The following is a 25,971-nucleotide window of genomic DNA, read 5'->3' on the forward strand; positions in this document are numbered from 1 at the left end:
GATCTCCCTCTCTGATTTCCTAGAAGCTATTTTTTTGCACCAAGCCTCTATTCTCCCAGGCTTTATTCCAGATGTAGGAGCCTTTTATGATGCCAGTCATCCTTATGTGATCATTATCTTGCCAATTGCTAGCATATTTTTCTTTCCAAATACGAGCCCACTGAGCCTTTGGATCAATTAGCAATATTTTCAATAACAATTAATCTTTCTAACCATCACTAGTAATTGAAGATAGAAAAATAAATGCAATGACAAAGGAGACAATCAACACATCAACAAGAGAGACCAGATTTGGTCAAAGACCATGGAAAAAACCTCACAAGCGGGAAACCTGTTATGAAACCAACTCACAAAAAGATAGAAAAGATAGATGAACACCTTAGAAATAAGCCTCTTCGAGGGGGTAACCTCATTTACATTACACAAATGAACAATTCTTTGATGATACAAATGACAAGACCTCCTTTCTATATATAGGAGTCTAAGGGGTCTTAATATAATCAAAGCCGACATAACAGTAATAATGTAAGGGCACAATAATAACAATATGGGGACTACATGGGCACAACAATATAATAAGGGGGTTCTACTAATAACAATAAGGGGTTACACTAGTAGTATAGGGACCTAACATGCCCCTCTCCTTCAAAAGGTGTTGTCCTCAACGCTTGAGTAGTTCTTGATGCTTCTGTATAAAATTCTTGTCCTCCCATGTGGAATCTTCAACATGTAAGTTCTTCCACTTGAGGAGATACTATGAAATTGATTGATTTCATAGCTGTTGGGTTCTTGTTTCTGTGACTACTCTAGGCTCCAATATGGTTTTTCCTTCCTTGTCAAGTTCTGGCAATATTGTTTGAACTAGGATCTTCTACAACTTTTGAATGAGTGGCCACACTTCTTCGTCCTTCTTCCATTCATCCCTTGCTTCGTTTATCCAATCTGGTTGGATAATAGAAATAGCACAAAACAATGCTTCCACATCCTCATCCTTTCTTGAGAGTGCATTTGCAACAACATTTTGCTTCCCTTTTTTGTAGATGATTTCAAAGTCATAACCCAACATATTTGTGACCCATTTTTCTGTTCTTCTAAAGACAATCTTTGTTCTAAAAAGTATTTAAGACTATCATGATCCATTTTTACCTTGAAGTGTCTTCCCATTAGGTAAGGTCGCCATTTCTTAAGTGCATGTTGTATTGCCAACATTTCCTTCTCATAAATAGCTTGCTTGACATGTAGCCGTAAAAATACCCAATCGCATACATCAAAACTTCTTTCACTGCGATATTGATCTGGCTGTTGTTTCATTTGATTCTACACCAAAGTGGCATTATCCTTTAAAAGTTGGAGAACTTGTTGTTCATGCTCGATGTGATCTTTCACTGCTTGAATCTTTTTCTTCTTGATATGTCCTTCTATCTTGAGAGTTTGAGGAGTCGTAATTTCTTCCAATGCATTACAAGATATGGTTGGATTCATTTCTTGATGCTCGATGTGAACCTTCACTTCTTGAACATTTTTCTTCTTGATATGTCCTTCTATCTTAATAGTTTGAGGAGTGGTAATTCCGGCCAATGCATTACAAGATATGGCTAGATTCATTTATTCTTTCTCGATGTGATCTTTCACTTCTTGGACCTTTTTCTTCTTGATATGTCCTTCTATATTGCGAGTTTGAGGAGTGTTAATTCTTGCCAATGCTTTACAAGATATGGTCGAATTCATTTCTTCTTTCTGTGGGGTCGGTTCTTGGTGTATATCCTCTTCTTTTGATGTTTCTTGATCCTTTTCTTCCTCCTCTTCATAATCTATGTAAAATAATTTCTTCTCAACACACTTATGACCCTTAGTGTATTTGCTATCACAATTGTAACAAAGCCCTTTTTCTCTTTTTTCATCCAATTTTTGTCATGTAAACCTTGTACGTTGTGGAAGGCTAGGAGAAAAAAACATCCATAATTATAGTCGTTAGTGGTGGGATTCCCTGTTTCCATAATTTCGCTTTCAATTTTTCTTGCCAACCTGAATGCATGCTCCAACGAATTAGGTTCCCAAAGACGAACCTCATGTTGAATGTTGTCCTTTAAAGTCCCTATGAAGACATCAATCCTTTGCTTCTCTGGAATATCATTTACCCTTATATTCAATTTTTGGAAGTCCTCAATATGCTTTTCCATTGAACCCTTTTGTTCGAGATTTATCAATTGGCTAAAGAAGATGTTACTCTTTGTATCCTCATAATGTGCTATCATTTCTTCCGTGAAAATTGACCAAGTGACAAGTGTTTTACGAGAACAAAGCCCTTTATACCATAAAAATTGATTTGGTTCTAAATATAAAGATGCAATATGTACCTTTTGTAACAGTTGAACCTCATGTAGATCAAAATATTGCTCCATCTGTACCGGATCATTGCCATCAAACTTCCTCATGTCGCCTTTTCTTGATTTTAAGAGCTTGATCTTGAAATGACTGTAACTTGCTAATTTTAGATCTCCAAGTTTTGAAATTGTGTCCTGCAGTAGCCCTCTGAGTCCTCTTTCTAATCCCGCAAGTCTGATCAGAATATGATTCTCCAAGAAAACGTTATGCCCAATCTCCTAAGATGACTTGATTATATAATGTTTCAGTAGAGAAAACTTGTACGACATGCCACGTGTCATTGTTTCGACCTTCAGATCTGAAAAATATACACAGAAAACTACAGTCTGTCTTCTTTCTGTAACTTCTTACGAAATTTCAATTTGTTTCTCAGAGAAAAAGTTATGATGATTTTCCCAAGGTCACCTATTTAGAATATAATTCGGGAGTCTGCGAAAACCCTAACTTCCTCAGATTATATCTCCGAAAATATAGCAAGAAAAGATCTGAGATTCAGACCTGAGCTTCACAAACCTTTTGGCTCAAATGGGTTTTAATTTTAGAGTCTGAACCTTTGTAGAAAAAATACTATAGCAAAAATTCCATGATGACTTGTTTGAGATGAAATTTTAGAGCTTGCAAATACCCTAACTTCCTCAGATCATATCTCCGAAAATATAGCGAGACAACATCTGAAATTTGGACGTGAGGTTTAGACCGATATCTTCTCAAATGGGTTTTCCTTTTAGCTTTTGAAACTTTGTAGCACAAAAATTATAGAGAAAATGTCACGATGACCTGTTTGGAGCAGTGAAACCATAGAATCCAAAGCTTTGATACCCAATGTTATGAAACCAGCTCACAAAAAGATAGAAAAGATAGATGAACGACTTAGAAATAAGCTTCTTCGAGGGGGGAAACTCTTTTACATTACACAAATGAACAATTCTTGGATGATACAGATGACAAGACCTCCTTTCTATATATAGGAGTCTAAGGGGTCATAATATAATCAGAGCTGACATAACAATAATAATGTAAGGGCACAATAATAATAATAGTGGGCTTCTATGGGGCACAATAATAATAATATGGGGACTACATGGGCACACCAATATAATAAGGGGGTTGTACTAATAACAATAAGGTGTTACACTAGTAGTATAGGGACCTAACAAAACCCTTTGAAAATTATTCTTCTATTAGATTGTCATAAAATGTTCAGCAGATAGTACAACAATCCCAATACAAAATCATCTAGAAAAATTAACCCAACAACATTATGAAATATGTTCCCAACATCAATATATATCAGAGACAACTTTTCTTGTCTACGGTCATCTACGGTCAGATGTCAAAATTTAGCCCTAGATCCCAACCACATGGAGGAAGACTTGTGAATGTAGTTGATACCTTCCAACCACACCATTGATATTACTAGCCTACGCTTATAACTGGAAATTTCCTTTGATGAGCCTGCAGTTGTGACCAAAAACCCTAGAACATGTGCGAGCTTCGGACCCTGTATTTTTGAATCTGTGCGGATCTCTTTCATTGACCCAACCTCAGACCTATGTGTACCAATCAATGAAGAAGAGAAGAAAATGATGCTTGGTGATGTCAAAATTATCTTGAGGTCACTTGTATTTATAGGCTTCCTAGGGTGACCAATTTCCTGTGAAGGCCAACCTCTCCAAATGTGCATATGTGGGATTTTCTTCATAAGTACACTTTCCCTTGTCCAAATTAAGCACTTCAATAGTCAAAATTGGTTCTCTCAAAAAGAGGAATATAGTCCCATGGTTGCAATTTGTCATTGAGCTTCCAAATTAACACTCCCTCTTAGATAGGGAGAAATTCCAACTACATCCTGTTGTCATATCATGTCCCATCTCTCCTCAACTCTATCTTCTGAAACATTCTCGAATCTAAAGAAGAAGAATCATCAGGGAGCATAATGTACCACCCTCTATAATGTCAGAGAGAACAACTCAATCCGAAAAAATATCAAGGAACACATCTCAATCTAAATCTACATTGGGAAGCACATCTCAACCCAGAATCTTATGGGGGAGCTAGACATCTTCAACCCCATATCGAGCAATAGGTGATATAAGGGAGAAAATATCAACCCATCCTATTTTCCACTGATATTCCCAACAATGACCCTAAAGAGTCATGCGGTATAACACCTACACCATAATCAACTTTGGTTGTACAACCCCAAGTACACTCTCAACCTATTGGCCAAACGGGGAGCACTAATTCCAACAAGTTGAGCTTGTGGGTATGATGCCAACTGGGGTATACTCTACAAAGACTAAGATATGGGATCAAAATCTCCAACCCTATAGGTAAAAGATATGGGAGAAAAATATATGATCCTATTTTCCACAGATTCCTCAAGCCAAGGAGCCCTCCATCTCAATTTCCCACCCTGGGAGCTCAGACAAGGGGGAAGAGATGACTCATTGTTCTCGATCAGTGATGCCCCTTATCAGGATGGGTCACATCCATCAGTCCAAGCTACTCTCTAAATATCAAGAACTTCCTTTTTGGCAAAGCCTTGGTGAGAATATCTGCAATCTCCTCATCTGTCATATGTGATGGAGTTTAATGGCTCCTCTCTGCACCATGTCTCGAATGAAATGATATCAAATCTCTATGAGCTTGGAATTTCCATGAAATACAAGATTATTTTCCAGAAGGATCCCAATCATATTGTCACAAGGACTTACTCAAATAACTCTCCAAAGAGCTTCCTCAACCAAACTACTTCACATCTAGCCATGCTAGTGGCAATGTACTCTGCCTCGATGATACTCAATGATATGGACTTCTTCTTCCTTCTCATCCAAGATATCATGGAAAATCAAAGGTTAAAACAACATCCCTATGTACTCTTCATGTCAAAATTGTTTCTTGCCTAGGAAACATCAGTATATCCATGAAATCAAACACCTACGATAAAATATCTCAGACCAAGTGTGATCGTCCCATGAAAATATCTCAAAATGTTTTTGGCAACGATCCAATGTGCATGGAGAGGATTGGTCATGAATTGAATCAATGTTTTCACAACATAGCATATGTTTGGATAAGTGTTCACTAAGAACATCAAAGCCCAAATAGACTGTCTATAATTGGATGGATTACCAATTCAGGTCCTGCAACTTCTCCACATAACTTCTTGAAGTTCATTTCCATCAGTGTGGGTAGGGAATTTCATTCTGTCATTCCAAATCTCTCCAACAACTTCACAACATATTTTCCTTGTGAAAGGAAAATATCACCAGGCCTTTACCACACCTCAAGACCTAGAAAGTAGTGCGTGAGTCCAAGGTCCTTCATCTCAAATTCAAAGGCTAGCTCCCTCTCTTACACTTGATTATTGGGGGCTCAATACTTGTCAATAATAGATCGTCAACATATAAAACCAAAATAAATGATATATCTTGGACTATTTTGAATTAGAGGTTAGGATCAACATTGCTTCTTGTGAATCCCATCTTCTCCAAATAACTGTCTATGTGGGTGTACCATGCTCTAGGGGCTTAATTCAATCCATATAATGCCTACTTGAACCTCGAAACATGCATCTTTCAATCCTCTACTTCAAATCCATGTGTTTTCTCAATGTGCACTTCTTCTTGTAACATGCCATGGAGGAATGTTGTCTTTACATCCATCTAATGTAGGGTCCATCCTTGACTTGTGTCAAGAGAAACTATCAAATGAATGGTTGTATATCGAGCCAAAGTGAAAATATGTTGTTATAATCTTCTCCCTCTTTCTGGGAGAATCCTCGGTCCACAAACCTTGCTTTATATTTCTCAGTGCTACCATCAACTCCATGTTTGATCTTTAATAGCCACTTTGAAGTCACCACGGACTTCCCCTTCGATCTTGGTACAACGTCCCATACATCATTCTTCATAATTGATTCATATTATTTGGCCATAGCATCCTTCCAAACTTGTTCTTTCATGACTTCTTCAAAGGTGGGAGGTTCAGATTGAATCATAGTGCTCGTGGCTACAACATATCCATGGTATATGCATGGCTTCTTCCTTTCTCTAAATGATCTTCAAATAGGAATTCATCTCTCATCATCTTGTAATGTGTCACAGAGCCAAAGTGGCCTCTTCCTGGTAGGAGGAACACTTGGAGGAGGATCTAAGGGATCCATGGGCTCCATGGGATCATAAACAATGTTTGCCTGGGATTTAGGCATGTAAGGACCATCTAAAATATCGATATCGTCATTCTTCCTCTCAGGAGGAGGAGGTAGAGAAAGGTCCCTTGATTTCTTGAGGGAAACATCTTCATCGAACGTTACATCCATAATAATTTCAACCTTCCTTTGACCAGGAATATATATTCTAAAATATTTATAATTCTTGCAATACCCAACAAATGCACCTTTTCTTCCCGTGGCTTCCAAATTGTTTCTTTTGTCCTTCGACACATGAAAATATATGGGACAGGAAAAAATACGGAGACGGATAAAATTGGGCTTGACACCTGTGAACACTTATTTAGGGGTCTTGTTGTCCAATGCTTGATTGGGTACCCTAATTTGTACATATACGACAAAATTCATTGCTTCTCCCCAAAGGAACTTCAACAACTTTTGATCATGGAGAATGGCACGAGCAACTTCTACAATAGACCAGTTCTTTCTTTCAGCTACTCCATTTTTTTTGGGAGTATAGAGCATAATCGTCTCTTTCTTGATACCTTTCTTCTTGAAAAAATCAATGAACTCCTTTGATATGTACTCTCCACCATTGTCAGATTTGAATATCTTGATTTTCTTCCCTATTTGATTTTCGACCAAAGCTTTGAACTCCTTGAACATTTCAAAGGCTTCATCCTTGTGCTTCAACTAATATATCCACGTCTTTCTTGAGAAGCCATCAATGAAGGTGATGTAATAGAGATGGCCATCAATAGAATGCACGAGCATTAGACCACATATTTCAGAATGAATGGGATGGAGGATGTCATTTGTCTTGGTCTCGCTAGAGGGGAATGGTCCCCTTGTCTTCTTTCCACTGGCACAACATGGACATACTCCATCATGTTGGGCTTGAACATTGTGATACCAGATATTATTTTTTCATTTTCGAAAGAGCGTCATAATGTAAATGGGCTAATATTCAGTGCCATAGCTCACTTAGATGATTAGTATCATGGACCAATGCTAGAAGAGGTCTTCTAGTAACCCTGTAGAGTCCTTCAAATCTCGATACCAATGTGAATGCATCTCTCATAGGTGATCCAACAGGCCAAATAAGAACCTTTACCCTAATGAAGGAAACCCTCATCCCTCTGTCTTCCAAAGTGTATATTGACACCAAATTCTTCTTCAATATCGATGCATACATCACATCTTGGTGCAAAATAGATTCCAAATGAAATTTGACGGATCAAAAGTCTTTAACGATATGAGTGGAGTTGTCTCCAAGAATAATTTTCAAATTTGATTCCCTCTCTACCAAATTAGAGAGAACTTCCTTATACCCAGATAAATGATGAGTAGCCCCATGAATCTAGAGGAGAGGAACTAGTAAGGGAAGAAATAATAATATATTCAGATTGATTGGCAAAATTATTTTCACACCTGGAGAATCTTGATTTCTTTTGAGGATGACAATCTTCTTCATGATCACTTGGAGCATATCTTCTTCTTCTTTAATCTCTTCTATTGTGATCATTCCTTTGGTAATATCTTCTTCTTCAATCATCAAACTTGTTGTTTTTGCTTATAGTGTTGTGGCAAGGAACATTGTTCTTTTTGGGGCAATCTCTAGCATAATGACCCTTCTTGTGAAAATGTAGCATGCAATGTGGAGGTTTTCTTGAATTTAATAAGCCTTATTTCCCTTTCTTTTTCTTGTTTTGAGTGACGAATACAGTGGGATCTCCTTCTTCATGATTTTGAATCTTCCTCTTGATGTCATCCTTGATTCTTCTTGAGTGAGCTTTCCAACAATATCATCAAATGATAGGAAGGTATTGTTGTTTCTTATAGTAGTAATGAAGGTTTCCCAAATGTGAGGGATACCTCTAAGAGTTACAATCACCAATTCTATGTCGGACATAGTTTCTTCAACTCTTTGCAATTGATCTCTAAGATGAGATATCCTCATAATGTAGGATTGCACAGACTCTCCTTTGTTTATCTTCATGTATTTGAGTTGATCCTTCAATGACATGATTTCATTCAAATAGTTGACTTCATACATGCCGAATTTCTTATTATACATGTCCTTAGACTTCCTCAAATTTCCAACATATGCAAGTAAACTATCTTGTAAACCATCAACTATAATTTACTTTTCTTTTAACTCACCTTTCTTGTACTTGTTCTTGGTAGCAGCGGAAGAATTCTCTGGAGGCTCATGTACTTTTCCTTTAATGTATTCCAAAACATCATTGATATCAGCTATGATCTCTAACCTGATCTTCCATGCAAAAAAGTTAAATGAGTCACCCAACATCTCATGTTCCTTGAAGAAAGAGGAAGATGTCTTGACTTGACTAGATAGGCTCCTTCAACTTTCCAAAGATGATTACTTCAATACTTGTCTCCTTTTGGGCTTGTCCTTCACCTTAGCTTTGATATCATGTTAATTTTCACACTGTTGTATGCTGTTTCAATTACTTTTAGACTAATTCAATCCTTCAATTAGCAATATTTTCAATAACAATTAATCTTTCCAATCATCAATAGTAATTGAAGATAGAATAATAAATGAAATGACCAAGGAGACAATCAACACATCAATAAGAGACACCATATTTGGTCAAAGACAAGGGAAAAACCCCACAAGCGGGAAACCCTTTGAAAATTCTTCTTCTATTAGATTGTCATAAAATGTTCAATAGAGAGTACAATGAGCCCAATACAAAATTATTTAAAAAAATTAACCCAACAACATTCATAAATATGTTCACAGCATCAATATAAGTCAGAGACAACTTTTCTTGTCTGTAGTCAACTACGGTCAGATGCCAAAATGTAGCCCTAGAGCCAACCACATGGAGGAAGAGTTGTGCATGCGGTTGAGACCTTCCAACAACACCCTTGAGCTTGTTAGCCCATGGTTATAGCTGAAAATTTCCTTTGACGAGCCTGGGGTTATGACCCAAAACCCTAGAACACATGCGAGATTTAGGCCCTGTATTTTCAAACCCGTGCGAACCTGTTTCCTCAACCCAACCTCAGATATGTGCGAACCAATCAATGAAGAATATAATAAAATGATGTTTGTTGATGTCTGAATGAGCTTGAGGTCACTTGTATTTATAGTCTTCCAAGGGTGACCAATTTCTTGTCAGGGTCGACCTGCCCAAATGTGCATATCTGAGATTTTCTTCATAATTACACTTTCCCTTGTCCAAATTGAGCGCTTCAATAGTCAAAATTGGTCTTCTCAAAAAGAGGAATCTAATCCAATGGTTGGAATTGGTCACTAAGCTGCCAAATTAATAGAAATATCTAGTATAAGGGGACAAGCACTATTTGTAGCGATAGACAAAACAATGGGGCTTGTAGAATTTTCTCTTTGCAAAATGTGTTTAAGAGCTTGGAATATTGTCGATATTTTGTTGCCTTTCATAAACTGTTATCTGTAAATTTGAGCTTGGACGATAGCAACAGTGCAGGGTACAAAAGTTGTATAATATTGCAAGCTTCTATATCGATTTTCCTATTCGCTTGTTTTTGGTTCATCAAGCTTTTCTCTATAATACTCTACAGTATTGTGTAAACATTGATTTTATTTACAATATTACTCGAAATGAGTGTGTCAAGTTATTTGTAAATCAAATTTGGTTCAATTTTACAAAGTAGTGGGGAGTAGTTGTGAAGTCGATTTGTTGTATAAGGTAATTTTTCTATTTTGTGGTATTATTGATAGTTTTACAAGTTTTAAATTTCAGTAATTATATTATTTTCGTAATTTTAAAAAACAAAGAGTTTAAAATTAAATACGTTTGTGCGAAATAAGGTTTGCACTACATCGTAAATGCATGTCAAATTTTGTGAGAAATATACGTGTCAAGTTACTCGTAAATCAAATTTGGTTCAATTTTACAAGGTCGTGGAAGGTAGTTGTCAAGTCAATTTGTCATAGAGAGTAGCTGAATATAGGTTACAAATTCGCTCGGAGAGATATTTTTCACTGGAATCTGACGATTTGATTCAACACCATAAAAAACTCCTTGGACACCTAAAATCTTGAAGCCTAATGGCTGTAACCCATATTTCCCAAAATTATAATTCATGAAGATGGAAATAATAGAAAAAATAAAAATAAAAAAGTTAAATAAAAAAGAAATAAAACTAAAAACAAAAAGTTAGTAACTAATAGAAATGGAATTTACTAAGACCTCAATGAATTACTTTACAAACAAATAAATTTAAATAAAATAAAAATTAACAAAAATTGAATTCTTAATGTTAAACTATGGATAAACATCATAATTTTTCGGTCAAAGACAAACTAATACGCAGTGAAAGCAATACCATGCCAATTTTTTATTAGAGAAATTTAAAAAACACTTTAAAAAAATAATGAAAAAAGAAAAAGAAAAAACAAGCAATGAAAAAAATAGAAATATAAAAAAGTAGAAAAATGTTAATTTTAAAGGTTTTTTTTTGTAATAATAATATTTGATATGTAATACATGGTTGGAAAATATTTGAATTTTAACCTTACCAAAAAAGGAGACGATGTTGCATCTTCATTTTTACATTTCAACTTGTTTTTTCATGTTTTTGGTAGCCATTATATTTATTTATTCTTTAATACTATAATTGAAAAATGCTTGAAATTTTAACCCTGGCCAAAGAAAAACCTAGATGATTTGCATCCTTATTTTTACATTTCAACATGTTTTTTTATGTTTTTGATAGTCATTATATTTATTTAGTCTTTAATACTGGTTGAATTCTAACCGATTAAAAAAATGATCTTGCATCACCCCTTCTAGATGTTTTTGAAAAAATGGAAAAAAAATACATAATTTTTTTATAAAACAAAACAAAAAACAAATTTTTAAATGTTTACCATTTTTCCTTAGCATTTTTAATGTAAATTGTTAAAAAAATAATTAATGATTAAAGAAAAAATTATGTAATGTCATTTTTAATTTATAGTTAATTTTGTTTTTTCATTTTACGTGGTACTAATAGTCAACTTTCTAATATTAATTAATTGGTAATTTTAATCCAAAAATAATATAAAATAAAAGTTAGAGAAATTTAAAAAACACTTAATAAAACAAGTAATGGAAAAAAAAGACAAGCAATAAAAAAAATAGAAAAGTAGACATTCTAAGTGTTAATTTTTAAAGTTTTTTTGTAATCATAATATTTGATACATAATGCTATGGTTGAAAAATATTTGAATTTTAACCCATTACAAAAAAAATCCTTATTTTTGCATTTCAAAATGTATTTTCATATTTTTGGTAGTCATTACTTTTATTTATTAGTTAATGCCATAATTGAAAAATGATTGAAATTTTAACTCTTACAGAAAAACTAAGTGATATTACATCTTTATTTTTGCATTTCAACATATTTTTTAATGTTTTTGATAGTCATTATATTTATTTAGTCTTTAATACCACAATTGAAAAATACTTTAATCTTAATCTATTAAAAAAATGATAAGCACTACCATTTTTACATTTTTTTTAAAAATGATAAGCACTACCATTTTTACATTTTTTAAAATAATTTTTCGTGTATTTCATAATCATGATATTTAATTTTTAATATTTAATTTTTAATATGATAATTTAAAAACTATTGAAATTTATCCACTTTCAAAATCTAAATTATGCAACCAAAAAAAAACTTTACCAATACTAATTGATAACATTGTTAATTACTAATTCAAAGTATCTATGAGGTAGCCTCCAAATTGATCATAGTGGAATCAGTTTCATGACCCAGGTTTGAACCACCCCACCTCAAGGATTCCTTCTGCAATCAGAGCAGAGCCCAAATATAGACACAACATGGGCCCTTTGTACAAGTTTTTCTTCAACCATGACGTGGGAATCGCTTTTTTTGAGCTATATATAACCAGGTTGACGTATCGAAATCGGTGATGGGCATTAAGATGATACAACATTAAATGATTTGGCAACGAGCTCGTGGATAAAATCATTTAAATTTGATGAATAGAGATGGAGCAAAAAGTAAAATTAGAGATTTTTCTTGAAGTTTTACAATTTGTACTCATCCCATCTGTTCCCATAAATTCAAGCTTCAAGCTGCAAGCTTGCCAACCTGTAATATTTCATTGCTTCTGCTGCAGCTGTGAGGATACCAGTAATTCCACTTTCTGTCTCTGTTTCTTTGGGGCATCATGGCTATATACTCTGCAGAAGCACCTAATTCAGTGAGTGATTTTCTGATCCTTTTAAATTCAAGGCTTCTAAGGCTTCTATTGGTTCTGTGTTGGAATTGACAGCTGATCATGATATTCTTATAATTTTCTACATTTGTCAAGGTAAAGTGTTTTTTATTATATAGTCCATCACTCTTTCCCATTTTTTATTTGTTAAATGTCAAACACCTTTGTTTGATGGCTAAGAATTCATTTCCACATTTAAAACAATTTGTAAAGGATTATGCATGAAAGAAAACAGTTCAATCCCTTCATTTTTTGGACAGAAACAAAACGTTGGGCAAAAACACAATTGCAAGGTGAGCATGATCAGTTTGCCAATTATCAGTGACTCAAAAATTCAGATGTAGGGTACATTGGAACAGTGAATTTGTGCAGTTTTTTTCATATAATTGTGACAGACAGGTTGGAACTATGAATTTTGTGTAGATTTTACGAGTTTTCTTTTTCACAAAATTGTGAGACAAGTTGGAACTGTAAATTCTTGCTGTTCTTTAATTTTGGTTTTATGCAGTTTTTGAGTCAGAAATGATTAGCAACTTGTCCATTGTTTCATGTTAAATGAATTTTAAGAAATAGGTTATTGGTGTAGTAGTGGGAATTTTTCCAGAGATCTGTTTAGATTTTTGATAGATTGTTGGAGTTATAAATTTTGATTATTAAGATTGTAACATTATTTTCTACAACTAGATGGAGTTTGCAATTTTTTAATGGTTTGGTTTTATACAGTTTTTGAGCAAGAAATGATTAGCAAAGTGTGCAGTTCTTTAATAGTTTGGTTTTATATATTTGTCGAGGAAGAAATGATTAGCAACTTGTCAATTGGTTCAAGTCAAATGAATTTTATCAAATAGATTATTGGTGTAGTTGTGGATTTTTTTTATAAATTTGATAAGATTTAATGGTTGGAGTTATAAATTTTGATTATTAAAATTGTAATATAAAGTTTTTATAATTGGATTTGAATGGTTTTCAGAGATTGATTTACAATATTTTTTTTTGTTGGGGTTTGCCTATGATTTATGAGATTAATTTGGGATATTTAAGTGATCAAAGTTTAGAGATCCAAATGATTTTTTGTTTGTTGGTGTTTGTTTATGATTTATGAGATTTACAAATCTATAATTTATGAGATTAGTTTTGGATATTTAAGTAGTCAAAATCAAAGCATTCTAAGATTGCTGGTTCTGGGTCCTGTAACATGATTAGATTATAAAATTAGTTTGAGACATTTAAATAATCAAAATCATCATTCTATAACCACTTGTTCTAAAACCTCACTCGATAATATCACACAAAAGTACTAACAAGATACCTTGTAACTAACTATTCTGACCCTAATGGATGATTCATTTACGATGTTACAGTTTATACCATTTATTGAAAATATATTTTCAATTAGCAATTTTTGACTGAATTTACTTAAATGTACAAACAGACTGTTCGGACATTTAATATCAAATAAATCTAAACATGTGAGACAGAAGTGTTATATCCTGAAGGCAATTTCACCCCATCCAATTTAGTTTAATAAACATCTCATGGAAACTATGCTACATTCATTCTTTATATATAAGGGCTGGGCTTTTGAACGTCCAATATCGATATTCTAGATTGATTTAAATTTAAATTTGAATAGCTTCATTATGTGCAATTCTGCAAGTGATTTATGTCAATTTGCATTGCAGATATTGGAGGAGGAAGCGAGGTTTGAGGCAGAGGTCTCAGAGACGCAAGCATGGTGGAACAGCACAGACCGCTTTCGTCTCACACGCCGCCCCTACACTGCCAGAGACGTGGTCCGCCTGAGAGGAAGTATGCGCCAGAGTTATGCCTCCAACGAGATGGCCAAAAAACTGTGGAGGACACTCAAAACCCACCAGGCCAACAAAACAGCATCACGCACTTTCGGTGCCCTGGACCCTGTCCAGGTTTCCATGATGGCCAAATACTTGGATTCCATCTATGTCTCTGGATGGCAATGTTCATCCACCCACACAACGACTAATGAACCAGGCCCTGATCTTGCAGACTACCCTTACGATACTGTGCCCAACAAGGTTGAGCACCTTTTCTTTGCCCAACAGTTTCATGACCGCAAGCAGAAGGAAGCCAGAATGAGTATGACCAGGGAGGAGCGCTTAAAGACTCCATACATTGACTACCTGAAACCAATTATAGCAGATGGAGACACTGGTTTTGGGGGTGCTACTGCTACTGTGAAATTATGCAAGCTATTTGTTGAGAGAGGGGCTGCTGGAGTGCACATTGAAGACCAGGCCTCTGTCACTAAAAAATGTGGTCACATGGCAGGGAAGGTGCTGGTCTCTGTGGGAGAACATGTTAACAGAATGGTTGCTGCCAGGCTCCAGTTTGATATCATGGGCGTTGAGACCTTGTTGGTGGCTCGCACTGATGCAGTGGCTGCTACACTGATTCAGACCAATGTGGATGCTAGGGATCATCAGTTTATACTGGGTGCCACCAATCCTAATCTCAAGGGTAAGCCTCTTGCTGATGTTTTAGCACGAGCTATGGCCAGTGGAAAGAGTGGTGCAGACTTACAGGCTGTGGAGGATGAGTGGATGGCTATGGCAGGTTTGAAGCTTTTCTCTGATTGTGTAGTGGATGGTATCAAAGCTCTCAATGTTTCAGAGCAGGAGAAGGGTAGGAGATTGGGTGAATGGATGCAGCAGACTGGGGGTAACACTGGCAATGCTTTATCATATTATCAGGCTAAGGAATTGGCTGAAAAACTGGGGATATCCAATCTGTTCTGGGATTGGGATCTGCCTAGAACTAGAGAAGGCTTCTACAGGTTCCAAGGTAGTGTCAAGGCTGCTATTGTCAGAGGATGGGCTTTTGGGCCCCATGCTGACATCATTTGGATGGAGACCTCTAGTCCTGACATGGTTGAGTGCAGGGACTTTGCACTAGGAGTGAAATCTAAGCATCCTGAGATAATGTTGGCCTACAATCTTTCACCTTCCTTCAACTGGGATGCCTCCAGAATGACTGATGAGCAGATGAAGAACTTCATTCCTGAGATTGCACGGTTAGGTTATTGCTGGCAATTCATCACACTGGCTGGATTCCATGCCAATGCACTGGTGATTGATACTTTCGCCAAGGACTTTGCACAGCGAGGGATGCTTGCATACGTGGAGAAAATCCAAAGGCAGGAAAGGATGAATGGAGTGGACACATTAGCTCACCAGAAATGGTCAGGTGCCAACTATTATGATCAGCTGCTGAAGACTGTTCAGGGTGGTATCTCTGCTACTGCTGCTATGGCTAAAGGTGCTTTTTCTGCCTACCTACTATTTTTTTCCAATAGCTATTTGGGATTAATAAAAGTTCCTACTCTTGACAGCGGTGACTTAGTTACATATTTGTATTTTTCTTTTCAAAAATTATATGGCACACTCGTATTAACCTGCCTAGAAATTGACTACCAGTCTAGGGATGAAATCCAAACAATAACCACCATGGCTATAAGCGTGGAGTCTATTGCTTTGGGTCCATATCTTTCTGTTTTTATTGAAAGTATGGTATTGTTGGATATGAACAACAGTGTGAGCTTAGAAATAAACGATAGCCTCACAATTAGAACAATATCCACTCTGTTTCTTGACTACCAATCTAGGCATCAAATCCAAATAATATCTGCCATGGCTGCAAGAGTGGAACCTATTGCTTGTGGCCCATCAATTATTGCTTTTATTAAAAAACAATGTATTATTATATATTTAATCATAACAGTAGTGAGCTTGGAAATAGACTATAGCCTCATACAATTAGAGCAATAACTACCCTGTTTCTTGACTAGCAATCTCGGCATCAAATCCAAATAATAACCCCCATGGCTGCAAAAGCCTCGGACAATTAGAACAATAATCACCATGTGTCCTGACTACCAATCTTGGCATCAAATCCAAATAATAACCATCATGGCTGCAAGACTGGAGCCTATTGCTTGTAGCCCATCTCTGGTTGTTTTTTTTCCCAAAATAATGAATTACTAGATATTTGATCACAACAGTAGTGAGCTGGAAATTGATTATAGCCTACAATTAGAACAATAACCACCCTGTTTATTTGATTTCCTACATTAGACCACCAGCTGCACTGATAATTTGTATCTTAAATTAATGTATTATCAGATATCTTCCCCAGCTCATGTTGAGATATCGGTCTGCAAATTATGGCCCAGATTTTATGCATGATTAGACATCTATTTACTTGGTGATTTTGCTGATTGCAGGAGTGACAGAAGACCAGTTCAAGGAGACACAAAGCAGCACACTGGCACTAGAGTCTAATATTGGTGCGGGTACTGTGCTGGCCAAGTCTAGAATGTAAAACAATGAGAATTGTGGTTTCACTCCATATACGTGGGGATATTCCATCAAACCATTCACCTATTGGGTAGAGAGGGGAATTATGGAAAATTGTTATTGCTGAAATAACTTTAGCAAAGGTAGTCAATAAATGTTGCAAGGCCTTGACTTTAATAATATTATTATTAATATTGTAGCGAATATAAATTTTGAAGCACCATATAAGAAAAAGGATGGTGCTAAATTGAGTTCAGGATTGACAATCAAGTCACATAAAATAAATGTTCTTTTGAATTTTTTTTCTTCATCGTTGTAGCTTCTAATGCAATTATGTTATCATGTCAGTTCATTCAAATATGAATTACATAACTGGCAAAACGTTTGTTTAGAATTGGAAATGGATATCATGTTTTCATCATTTGAGCATTATGAGATAATCATTGTTGTTTTTTTATCTATATATGAATTTATGTATTTTGCTAAGTAGTGGGAACTTGGTTTAGGATTGAAGGGGATATATTAGATTTCTATTCTATTTCATCTGATGCACATTTAACATAATTGTCTTTGCAATAACAAAAACTTAATTAAAAACTTCAAAATTGTAGTTGTTCTTGTATATGTACATTCACCAAGGATCGGAAAAACATTTTCTATTTAATCTTATGCACATTTAACATAATTGTCTTTGCAATACGAAAAACCTAATTAAAAACTTCAAAATTATAGTTTTGTAATTGAGGTTAAGTTTACTAACTACTAAATCTGTTATGTTGGACATAGGAAAAATTATCCAATTACACAATAATAATATGAAAGTGCACAATGTTTTCTTTGATCAACTAGTGAAATCACTGAAAGTGCACAATGTTTTCTTTGATCAACTAGTGAAATCACCAATATGCTGTAATATTCCTCATAAAACACAACCACCCAATACATATAACATCTTTGCCCATATAACTTTAATATTCAACTTGGTCATTTGGATTGCTGATAATAAATAGTTTTTCCTACCAAAATCATATAATATATTATTACTAAGGTTCTTATATTAAAAATGGAGAGTGATTTCCAAATTTTCTATAAATGTAGTGTTAGATAATCGGAAAGGCAGAAATTTTTTCTTATGTTGATAATTACTTGTGATATTCTTATGTTCTTCTTTTATCTTTTCATCAAACAATCATCAAATTAAAACCATGAAAATTAGGAATATCAGAAGTAGGCACTCAACCAGGGTTAAAACCCCTATATAGGGGAAAATTTAGTCAAAAACTCTTCCTTTAGTAGATTAAAAGTGAGATAGACCAAAACCTTAGACCCAAGACCTTCCTCCTCCACCAAGTCAGTCTTCCAATATGATTCAACAAACTTTGATAGTCTCTTCTTGTCCAACAGCTACAACCCAACAACAACCCTGAAATTTTGGCCTCAGCTTCTCCAAAAGTTCATCCCCCCCAACTACTGCAAAATTTCGCCCCCCTGCAACACTCCAGAACTTCACACGTGTGGGATAAGAGAGAGAAATTTCGACTTCTTGACCTTGAGAGAGACCTTCTTCTTTTCCCTTGGACTTTTCCTCTTCTTCCTTAGAATTTCACACTTTTCCAGCGTCCTACAATTGTAGATCAAACTTCTTGAGTTGGTGCTCCATATGAGGTCGAGTTGTTGCCTTTATATAGGTGTTTCTACCCCTCAATTAGGCCGACTTATCCTTCTTTGAGTCCGACTTGGTGGAGGATGCCTAATTGACCTATTTTACATTAAAATAAATTTATTTCTTGACAAATAAATCCCAAGAAGGGTCTTTTACAATATGACATGGACATGGACATTTGACATAAACCTTAGAAACCTGCAATGGAGGCTTTGACCTATAAACAATTGACCCAAACATGAAACCCATGCTTTAATAAGTCAATTTTATTTAAAATAAATTTTATTTTTATTTCTTTTCAAAAGTACATTACATTATGACTTAGATACAATTATGAAGATCGACATTAGTTAAATTCTTCAACACTCTCTCTTAACTAGGGGGGTATTCGTAATTAGATATATATAGAGGTATATGGAATATCTCAAAATGAACTATGAAGAGTTCTAGCACATTAAGTACTGCGGAATAGAAACCTGACCAGGGTATTCTATCTGGGTGGGACTAAGGGGATTCAAGCTTTAGTCAACTCTAGATACCATTAGGCCTTTGAGCTCTACCACCAACCTAGGGATCTAGGTGCATATCCAAGGTCGTAGGTCCATGACCAACGCCACCCTCCTTCTTCGGGATCTAGACATCAACACATAGGTCGGCTAGATGTCATCCCAAGCATCTTGCCATTAGATGCTTCATCTCTCCCTAATAAACTAAATTAGATATATCCATTTGTCCAAGCATTCTTCCAAAGTGTTCAAACCTTTTATCGAGATATTTCCCTGTACAAACACAAACACCAATTAGCGATAAACTTTCAAATATAAGTAAACACAAACCTTTGGATTTTTAATCATTCTGATGCTACTTTCATCATCAAATTATCCATATACGTCTTGTCGGAAGCTTTTCTTCTTTTATTTCTTCAGCAACACCAAATACAACCTCAATGCTATGAAAATCCATCAATCTTCAATTTCCTTCTTTCTTCAAGGTATTTACTATGCCCTCCCTCTCAATAGGGGAGATGTACCCCTTTATTTAGTCTCCCTCTCAACTTGGGGAGATCACTTCCTTCTTATATGGCTTCATCCTTTCTTACAGTATTAATGTAATCTTCATCATCATTATTCATATAACTTCCTTCATCATGCTTATCATTATCATATGAATATCTTCATCATCTTGAAGATTATGTACCTACAAAATTATAATAGCAAGTACAACAAAGTACAAATATATGGAAGCATGAAGTTAACTAAATCTTTTTACTATATGGAAGCATTCAAACATTCAAACTTTTAGACATCAAATACCTAAACCTAGTTAGGTTCATAACATACACATCTTTTACATACTACACTTCAACTTCTAGCTAGGGATTTGTCATAGACCCTAGATTCCTTCTTTGATACTCAAAGCCTTAGATATCAACAATTCAATCAAATTACAATCCAATCATATACATCTAAGATTTCAACAAAATGTTTTTACATGTTAGACACTACTAGAGTTTGTGCAAACCGTAGATTTATCATCAAAGCTAAATCATATCAATAATCGCAAACAATATCATTATCTCCTAGAATATCAATCTCTAAGAGGGTTTTGTAACAAACCCTTGATTTTACAAATCAAAACATGAGTGTCAACAATTGAGTTAGCATACTCGCATATATCTAGGATTTCATAACCATGCACTAGCATCTCACAACAATATCTACTAGATAAACCCAATACACAAACTTTAATACGTCAAAGTTAGATATACAACAATTTTGAGTAGACATGATCCAGACTTATGTAGGAACACAACTAAATACAAATATAAACATAAACACAAAGATGCAGCAGAAATAAAACTTCATTTCATTATTATCAAAGAGTTGAAATATGCTTACATACATAATGAAAATAAAGTATCTCGGGCAATGGTAGCTTATCTCTGAGAATAGATGTGGTAGCTACATGCCACTGAACTGTGTTACAATGAGGCTCAAATGCCTATTTATTATTAAGAAACAATGGAAAATCCTAAACATCCAAAAAAATAACCCTAGGAGATGAAGCGCCAAACTATGGGCCCCGTTGGGGTAAATTGGTACATCAACTTCCCCGGGTCGTAACATTGGCATACGATCTTCGTTTGATGCCCATGATACCTTGTTAGAAAGATCTATCCGAGGACTATAAATTTCAAATATGAACAATAATTAAACCATCATGCTTGCCTATTTTCCAAAAAAATGTTGTTTAGGGCCTCAAAATGGCTCCGGAAGTACAAGACCCAAAAACTGCCAAAAATAGTAAATTGTGCTACAATTAAGGAAACTGAAAAACCGAAAGGAACAATGGTGGGGGTCCAAGTGGAATAAGAAAGTGGCCACCAATATCCACCTAGATCAATCCTCCCCCATTAGGATGCAATGGTCCCCATTGCGTTGAGTGCCTCCATGAGATGGGGGAACTTCTGCTAAACTTGGTCCTTGGTGATCCACTTGCCTTGGTGCAGGTGTTGGCCAACTTTGACAACCCAATACACTTGGATCTTCTGCAGGTGAGGGTTATTGATCTATGTGTCCATGATCGAATCAATTGTGGCTTGTTCCATGTAGTTTAGGTTTAACTCTGTTGGTGTGAGTTGTTCTGCAATGTCTGATGTGTCCAATAATGGTGGAAAGTATGGTTGAATGCTATCCACATTGGAAATTGGGTGGAGGCCAAGGAATAGGAGAATGCTGAGCTCAAAAGTATTGTCTCCCACAACCTTGGTAATGGTGTAAGGCCCATATCTGAGTGGTTTGAGCTTCCAATGGGCTCCGATAAGGTGTTCTTTCTGCAAATGCAACCAAACTTTGTTGCCCTCCTAAAACTTGTGTGGCACCTGATGTTGATCATGTCGCTACTTGTACTTGGCATTGGACTTCTCCAAGATGTCGTGAACCTGCTGGCGGATGTGCTGGATTCATTCAATAAATTTGTTTGCTTTATCAGCCTCAGAGAGTACATGTGTGGATTTCGTCTGTGTAGTCACATGAGGCATGGCAACATCAATCAGGCACAATGATTGAAATCCTAGACCCACTTAAAAGGGACTGCAACTAATCGAGCTATGGAGAGCTCTGGTATAACTATGTTGCACAAAGAGAAGACTTTAATTCTAGGTTTGTGGATGCTTGGAGTTGTACATGCAGAGTATGTGCACTATCATCCTATTGATGACCTCTGTCTAGCAAACATTATGGGGATGGAATGCAATTGACTTGGTGAGCTTGGATTGCAATAGTGTCTAGAGGCTTGACCAGAATGTGCTCAGGAACCTGCTATCCTGATTTTATATAATGGTCTACGTGATCCCAAAACGTACCCACACTCATTCAAAGAAGACTTTGGCAGTGTCCTCTATTGTGATACTCTTCTTGCAGGCCACCAATATAGCCATCTTAGAAAAATTTTCCACGACCACAAATACATAGTCATTACCATGCTTGTTAGAAGGGAGGCTAGACAGATAGTCCATGGAGATGGATTCCCAAGGCTGATTGGGAGTAGGAAGAGGAGTGTACATGCCTTGCTTCTTGATGGTTGGCTTGGCGATGGTGAAATCAATGCAAGAGCTGATATATTTCCCAACAACTTGTCAAAGTTTTGTCCAATAAAATTACTTTTGTAGTATGGTCGGAGTTTTCTCCACACCAAAGTGTCCTGCGACTCGATTATAGTGCGCCTCTCAAAACAACTTGGCATGCTCGCTTGAAGGAACACAAAGGTGGCCCAGGTAGCCTAATAATGTGTCCTAGAGGTGGAAATTAGGAACTTTCTTGCCATCTACTAGAATCTGGAATATGGAGGTGAACTCTGGATCATTTTTGTGTAGTTGTGGCCATCCAGAGGTCTCGTGGCCACAATTTTTGAGAACAGTAGTCAGTGCTGCAACTGGTGGGCAACTAAGGCATTCTACAACATGATTGGTGTTGCCCCTTTCGTATTTAATGTTCAAGTGGAATTGTTACAGATATGTAGACCACTTCTAATGGTGATCATTCTGCAACTTCCCTTATGTCTATATAAAATGAAGAGGTCAATGATCGGTGTGGATGACTATCTCCTTACCCAAAATGTAATTCTTCCATTGTTGGAAAGCCTGCACGATGGAATATATCTCTTTATCATAGGTGGAGTACTTTCGAATCGTTTTGGAAAGTGTCTCACTATCATATGCCACCGGATGTCCGTGTTGCGTGAGGACTACACCAATAACATAGTCGGAGGTGTTTGTCTCAATTTCAAATGGCTATTGTAGGTATGGAATTGTGAGTACCGGTGCAGAGCAAAGGCAACACTACAACTCAACAAACACCTTATGTTGGGAATCATACTAGGAAATATTTTCTTTAGCTCTACTCTTGGTAATCTAACTCAAAGGCCAAGTGATATGGGATAATCCAAACACAAACCTCTGATAAAAATTTGCAAGGCCCAAAAAGCTGCGAAGCTCTATTAGAGTGGTCTGGCTGGCCAATCCCGAATGACTTGGATCTTAGTCGGATCCACATGCACACCTCTCTCATCTATGATGTAACCTAGATATTAGACCTGGCTCATGCCAAAGGTGCATTTCTCCAAGTTGGAACAAATTGTCCTTCCTCAAGGTTTGAAGGACCTATCGAATGTGTTGCAAGTGTTCTTCCCAACTCTTGTTGAATATGAGGATGTCATCAAGACAAACAACCACGAATGAGTTGGTCAAGGGGCACAAGAAGTTATCCATTAGTTTCATAAAAGTAGCAAGGGCATTTTTCAACCTGAAGGGCATAACCAACCATTCAAAAAGGCCTTCCTTGGATTTGAAGGTAGTCTTCCATACATCTTTGGGCTCTATTGAAACCTGGTGATAGCCATACTTCAGATCGATCTTGCTGAAATACTTGGGCCCCTTGAGTTGGTCCAAAAGATCATCAATTAGTGGGATTGGATATCTGTTCTTGACAGTGATTTTGTTTAGTGTCTGATAATCAATGTAGAGCCTCCATGTCCCATCCTTATTTTGCACAAGTACAATCGGGCTCCCACAAGGTGAGGAACTTCGTCGGATGTGCCCTTTTTGTAACCACTCCTAGATTTGCTACTTGATCTCTTCATTTTTTAGAATGGAGCGGCGATATATCAGCCCATTGGGTAGAGGTGCTCTGGGAGTTAGATCGATCAAATGCTTGACCTAATAGTGCAATGGTACCCCTATGAGTGAGGAGAAGATGTCCCTGTATTCTTGGACGACCTTATCCACCTGATTCTGGTACATGGAGGAACCCTTCCCAGGGGCCATGGATGTGGCCACAATCTTCTCCTTACTTTGAGAGAGAATTAGAAAGAAAACAAATTTCCCAGTCTGAGAGATGATCTTACTGCATTGCTTAGCAGATATCAAAGATATGGTGGTAGGTGAGTCTACCTCCGGTATCCTGTATAACTTATTACCCAAATAAATAATAACAGCATGAGGCCTCAACTCATATACAACATGACGCTTCCACATGTATGGTTGGCCTTATAATACATCAGAAACTTCAAGAGGAGAAACATCACACAATGCCTCATCTGTGAATGGCTTGATACTGTAGGGAATGCGACACTGCTAGCTGACGCAAAGATATCATCCTTGATGAAGCCACCCGATGGTGTATGCCAGTGTTCTGGTCGGTACGCTCAACCGCTTCATGACCTCTGCTGAAATGATGTTCTTTTGGCTCTCGCTTTCAACAATGAATTGCAGTGACAAACCCTACACCCACATCTGTGAGTTGAAGAGACACTCCCCCTCCTCTAGATATTTAGGCTCAATCCTTTATTTCTTGGTGGTGGAAATAGTGGCGTTGGGCTCTGCATCAATAATCTGTTTCCCTTTTTCATTCCCCTTGTTGGGTTCTGACTCAAAGTTGGAACAAACATCTAATTATGAAGCCTTCAACTTGACCACCAGTGACTGCTTGGCCCGACACTCACTTGTATGGTGAGTGGGGCTCTTATGGAACTCGCACCACTTTCCTGACAGTGATTTTGTTTAGTGCCCGATAATCAATGCAGAACCTCTAGGTACCATCCTTATTTTGTACAAGTACAATTGGGCTCCCATAAGGCGAGAAACTTGGTCAGATGTGCCCTTTTTGTAACAACTCCTGGATTTGCTGATTTATCTCTTCATTTTCTAGAATGGAGCGATGATATATCGACATGTTGGGTAGAGGTTCTCTGGGAGTCAGATCGATTGAATGCTTGACCTGACAGTGCAAGGGTACCCCTATGGGTGAGGAGAAGATGTCCCTATATTCTTCCACGACCTTATCCACCCGCTTCTACTGCGTGGATGAACCCTTCCTGGGGGCCATGGATGTGGCCACGATCTTCTCCTTAATTTGGGAGAGAATCAGAAAGAAAACAAATTTCCCTATCTGGGAGATGATCTTACTACATTGCTTAGTAGAGATCAAAGATATGGTGGTAGGTGGGGCTACCTTTGATATCTTGTATAACTTATTACCCAAATAAATAATAACAATGCAAGGCCTCAAATCATATACAACATGATGCTTCCACATGTATGGTTGGCCTAATAATACATCACAAACTTCAAGAGGAGAAACATCACACAATACCTCATCCGTGAAGGGATTGATACTGTAGGGAAGGCAACACTGCTAGCGGATATGAAGATCTCATCCTTGGTGAAGCCACCTGATGGTGTACCACTGTGGGTGTGGTGTGGATGGTACACCCAACCACTTCATGACCTCGGTCCTCTGCTGAAATGAGGTTCTTTTGGCTCCCTCTTTCAACAATGAATTGCAACGACGAACCCTACACCCACATCTGTGAGTTGAAGAGACACTCCCCCTCCTCTAGATCTTTGAGCTTAATCTTCTGGATCTTGGTGCTGGTAACAGTGTTGTTGGACTGTGCATCAATAATCTGCTTCCCTTTGTCATTCCCCTTGTTGGGTTCTAACTCAGAGTTGGAACATGCATTTGATTCTAAATCCTTTAGCTCAACTACCAGTGACTGCTTGGCCCAACACTCACTTGTGTTGTGAGTGGGGCTCTTATTGAACTCACACCACTTTCATGTGTCCTTCTTTGTCTTCATGGTGTTGTTCTTTGCTTTCAGCTTCAACAGGTTGTCC

At 36.7% G+C, this 25,971-nt stretch overlaps 1 protein-coding gene across 1 annotated transcript; it reads left to right on the plus strand.

Annotated features, from left to right (window-relative positions):
- Nucleotides 1-12,611: 12,611 nt before the first annotated feature.
- On the plus strand, nucleotides 12,612-17,444 carry LOC149250253 (isocitrate lyase). The gene is made up of 3 exons (XM_089458992.1): nucleotides 12,612-12,788; nucleotides 14,486-16,097; nucleotides 17,062-17,444. The coding sequence occupies exons 1-3, from the start codon at nucleotides 12,756-12,758 to the stop codon at nucleotides 17,157-17,159; spliced, it is 1,743 nt and encodes a 580-aa protein (XP_089315118.1). The 5' UTR covers nucleotides 12,612-12,755; the 3' UTR covers nucleotides 17,160-17,444.
- Nucleotides 17,445-25,971: the final 8,527 nt, after the last annotated feature.

Source organism: Pinus tabuliformis, chromosome 7, assembly GCF_031772625.1.
Source record: "Pinus tabuliformis cultivar Carrire ecotype Pingquan chromosome 7, CPIR1, whole genome shotgun sequence".
Lineage (NCBI taxonomy): Eukaryota > Viridiplantae > Streptophyta > Pinopsida > Pinales > Pinaceae > Pinus > Pinus tabuliformis.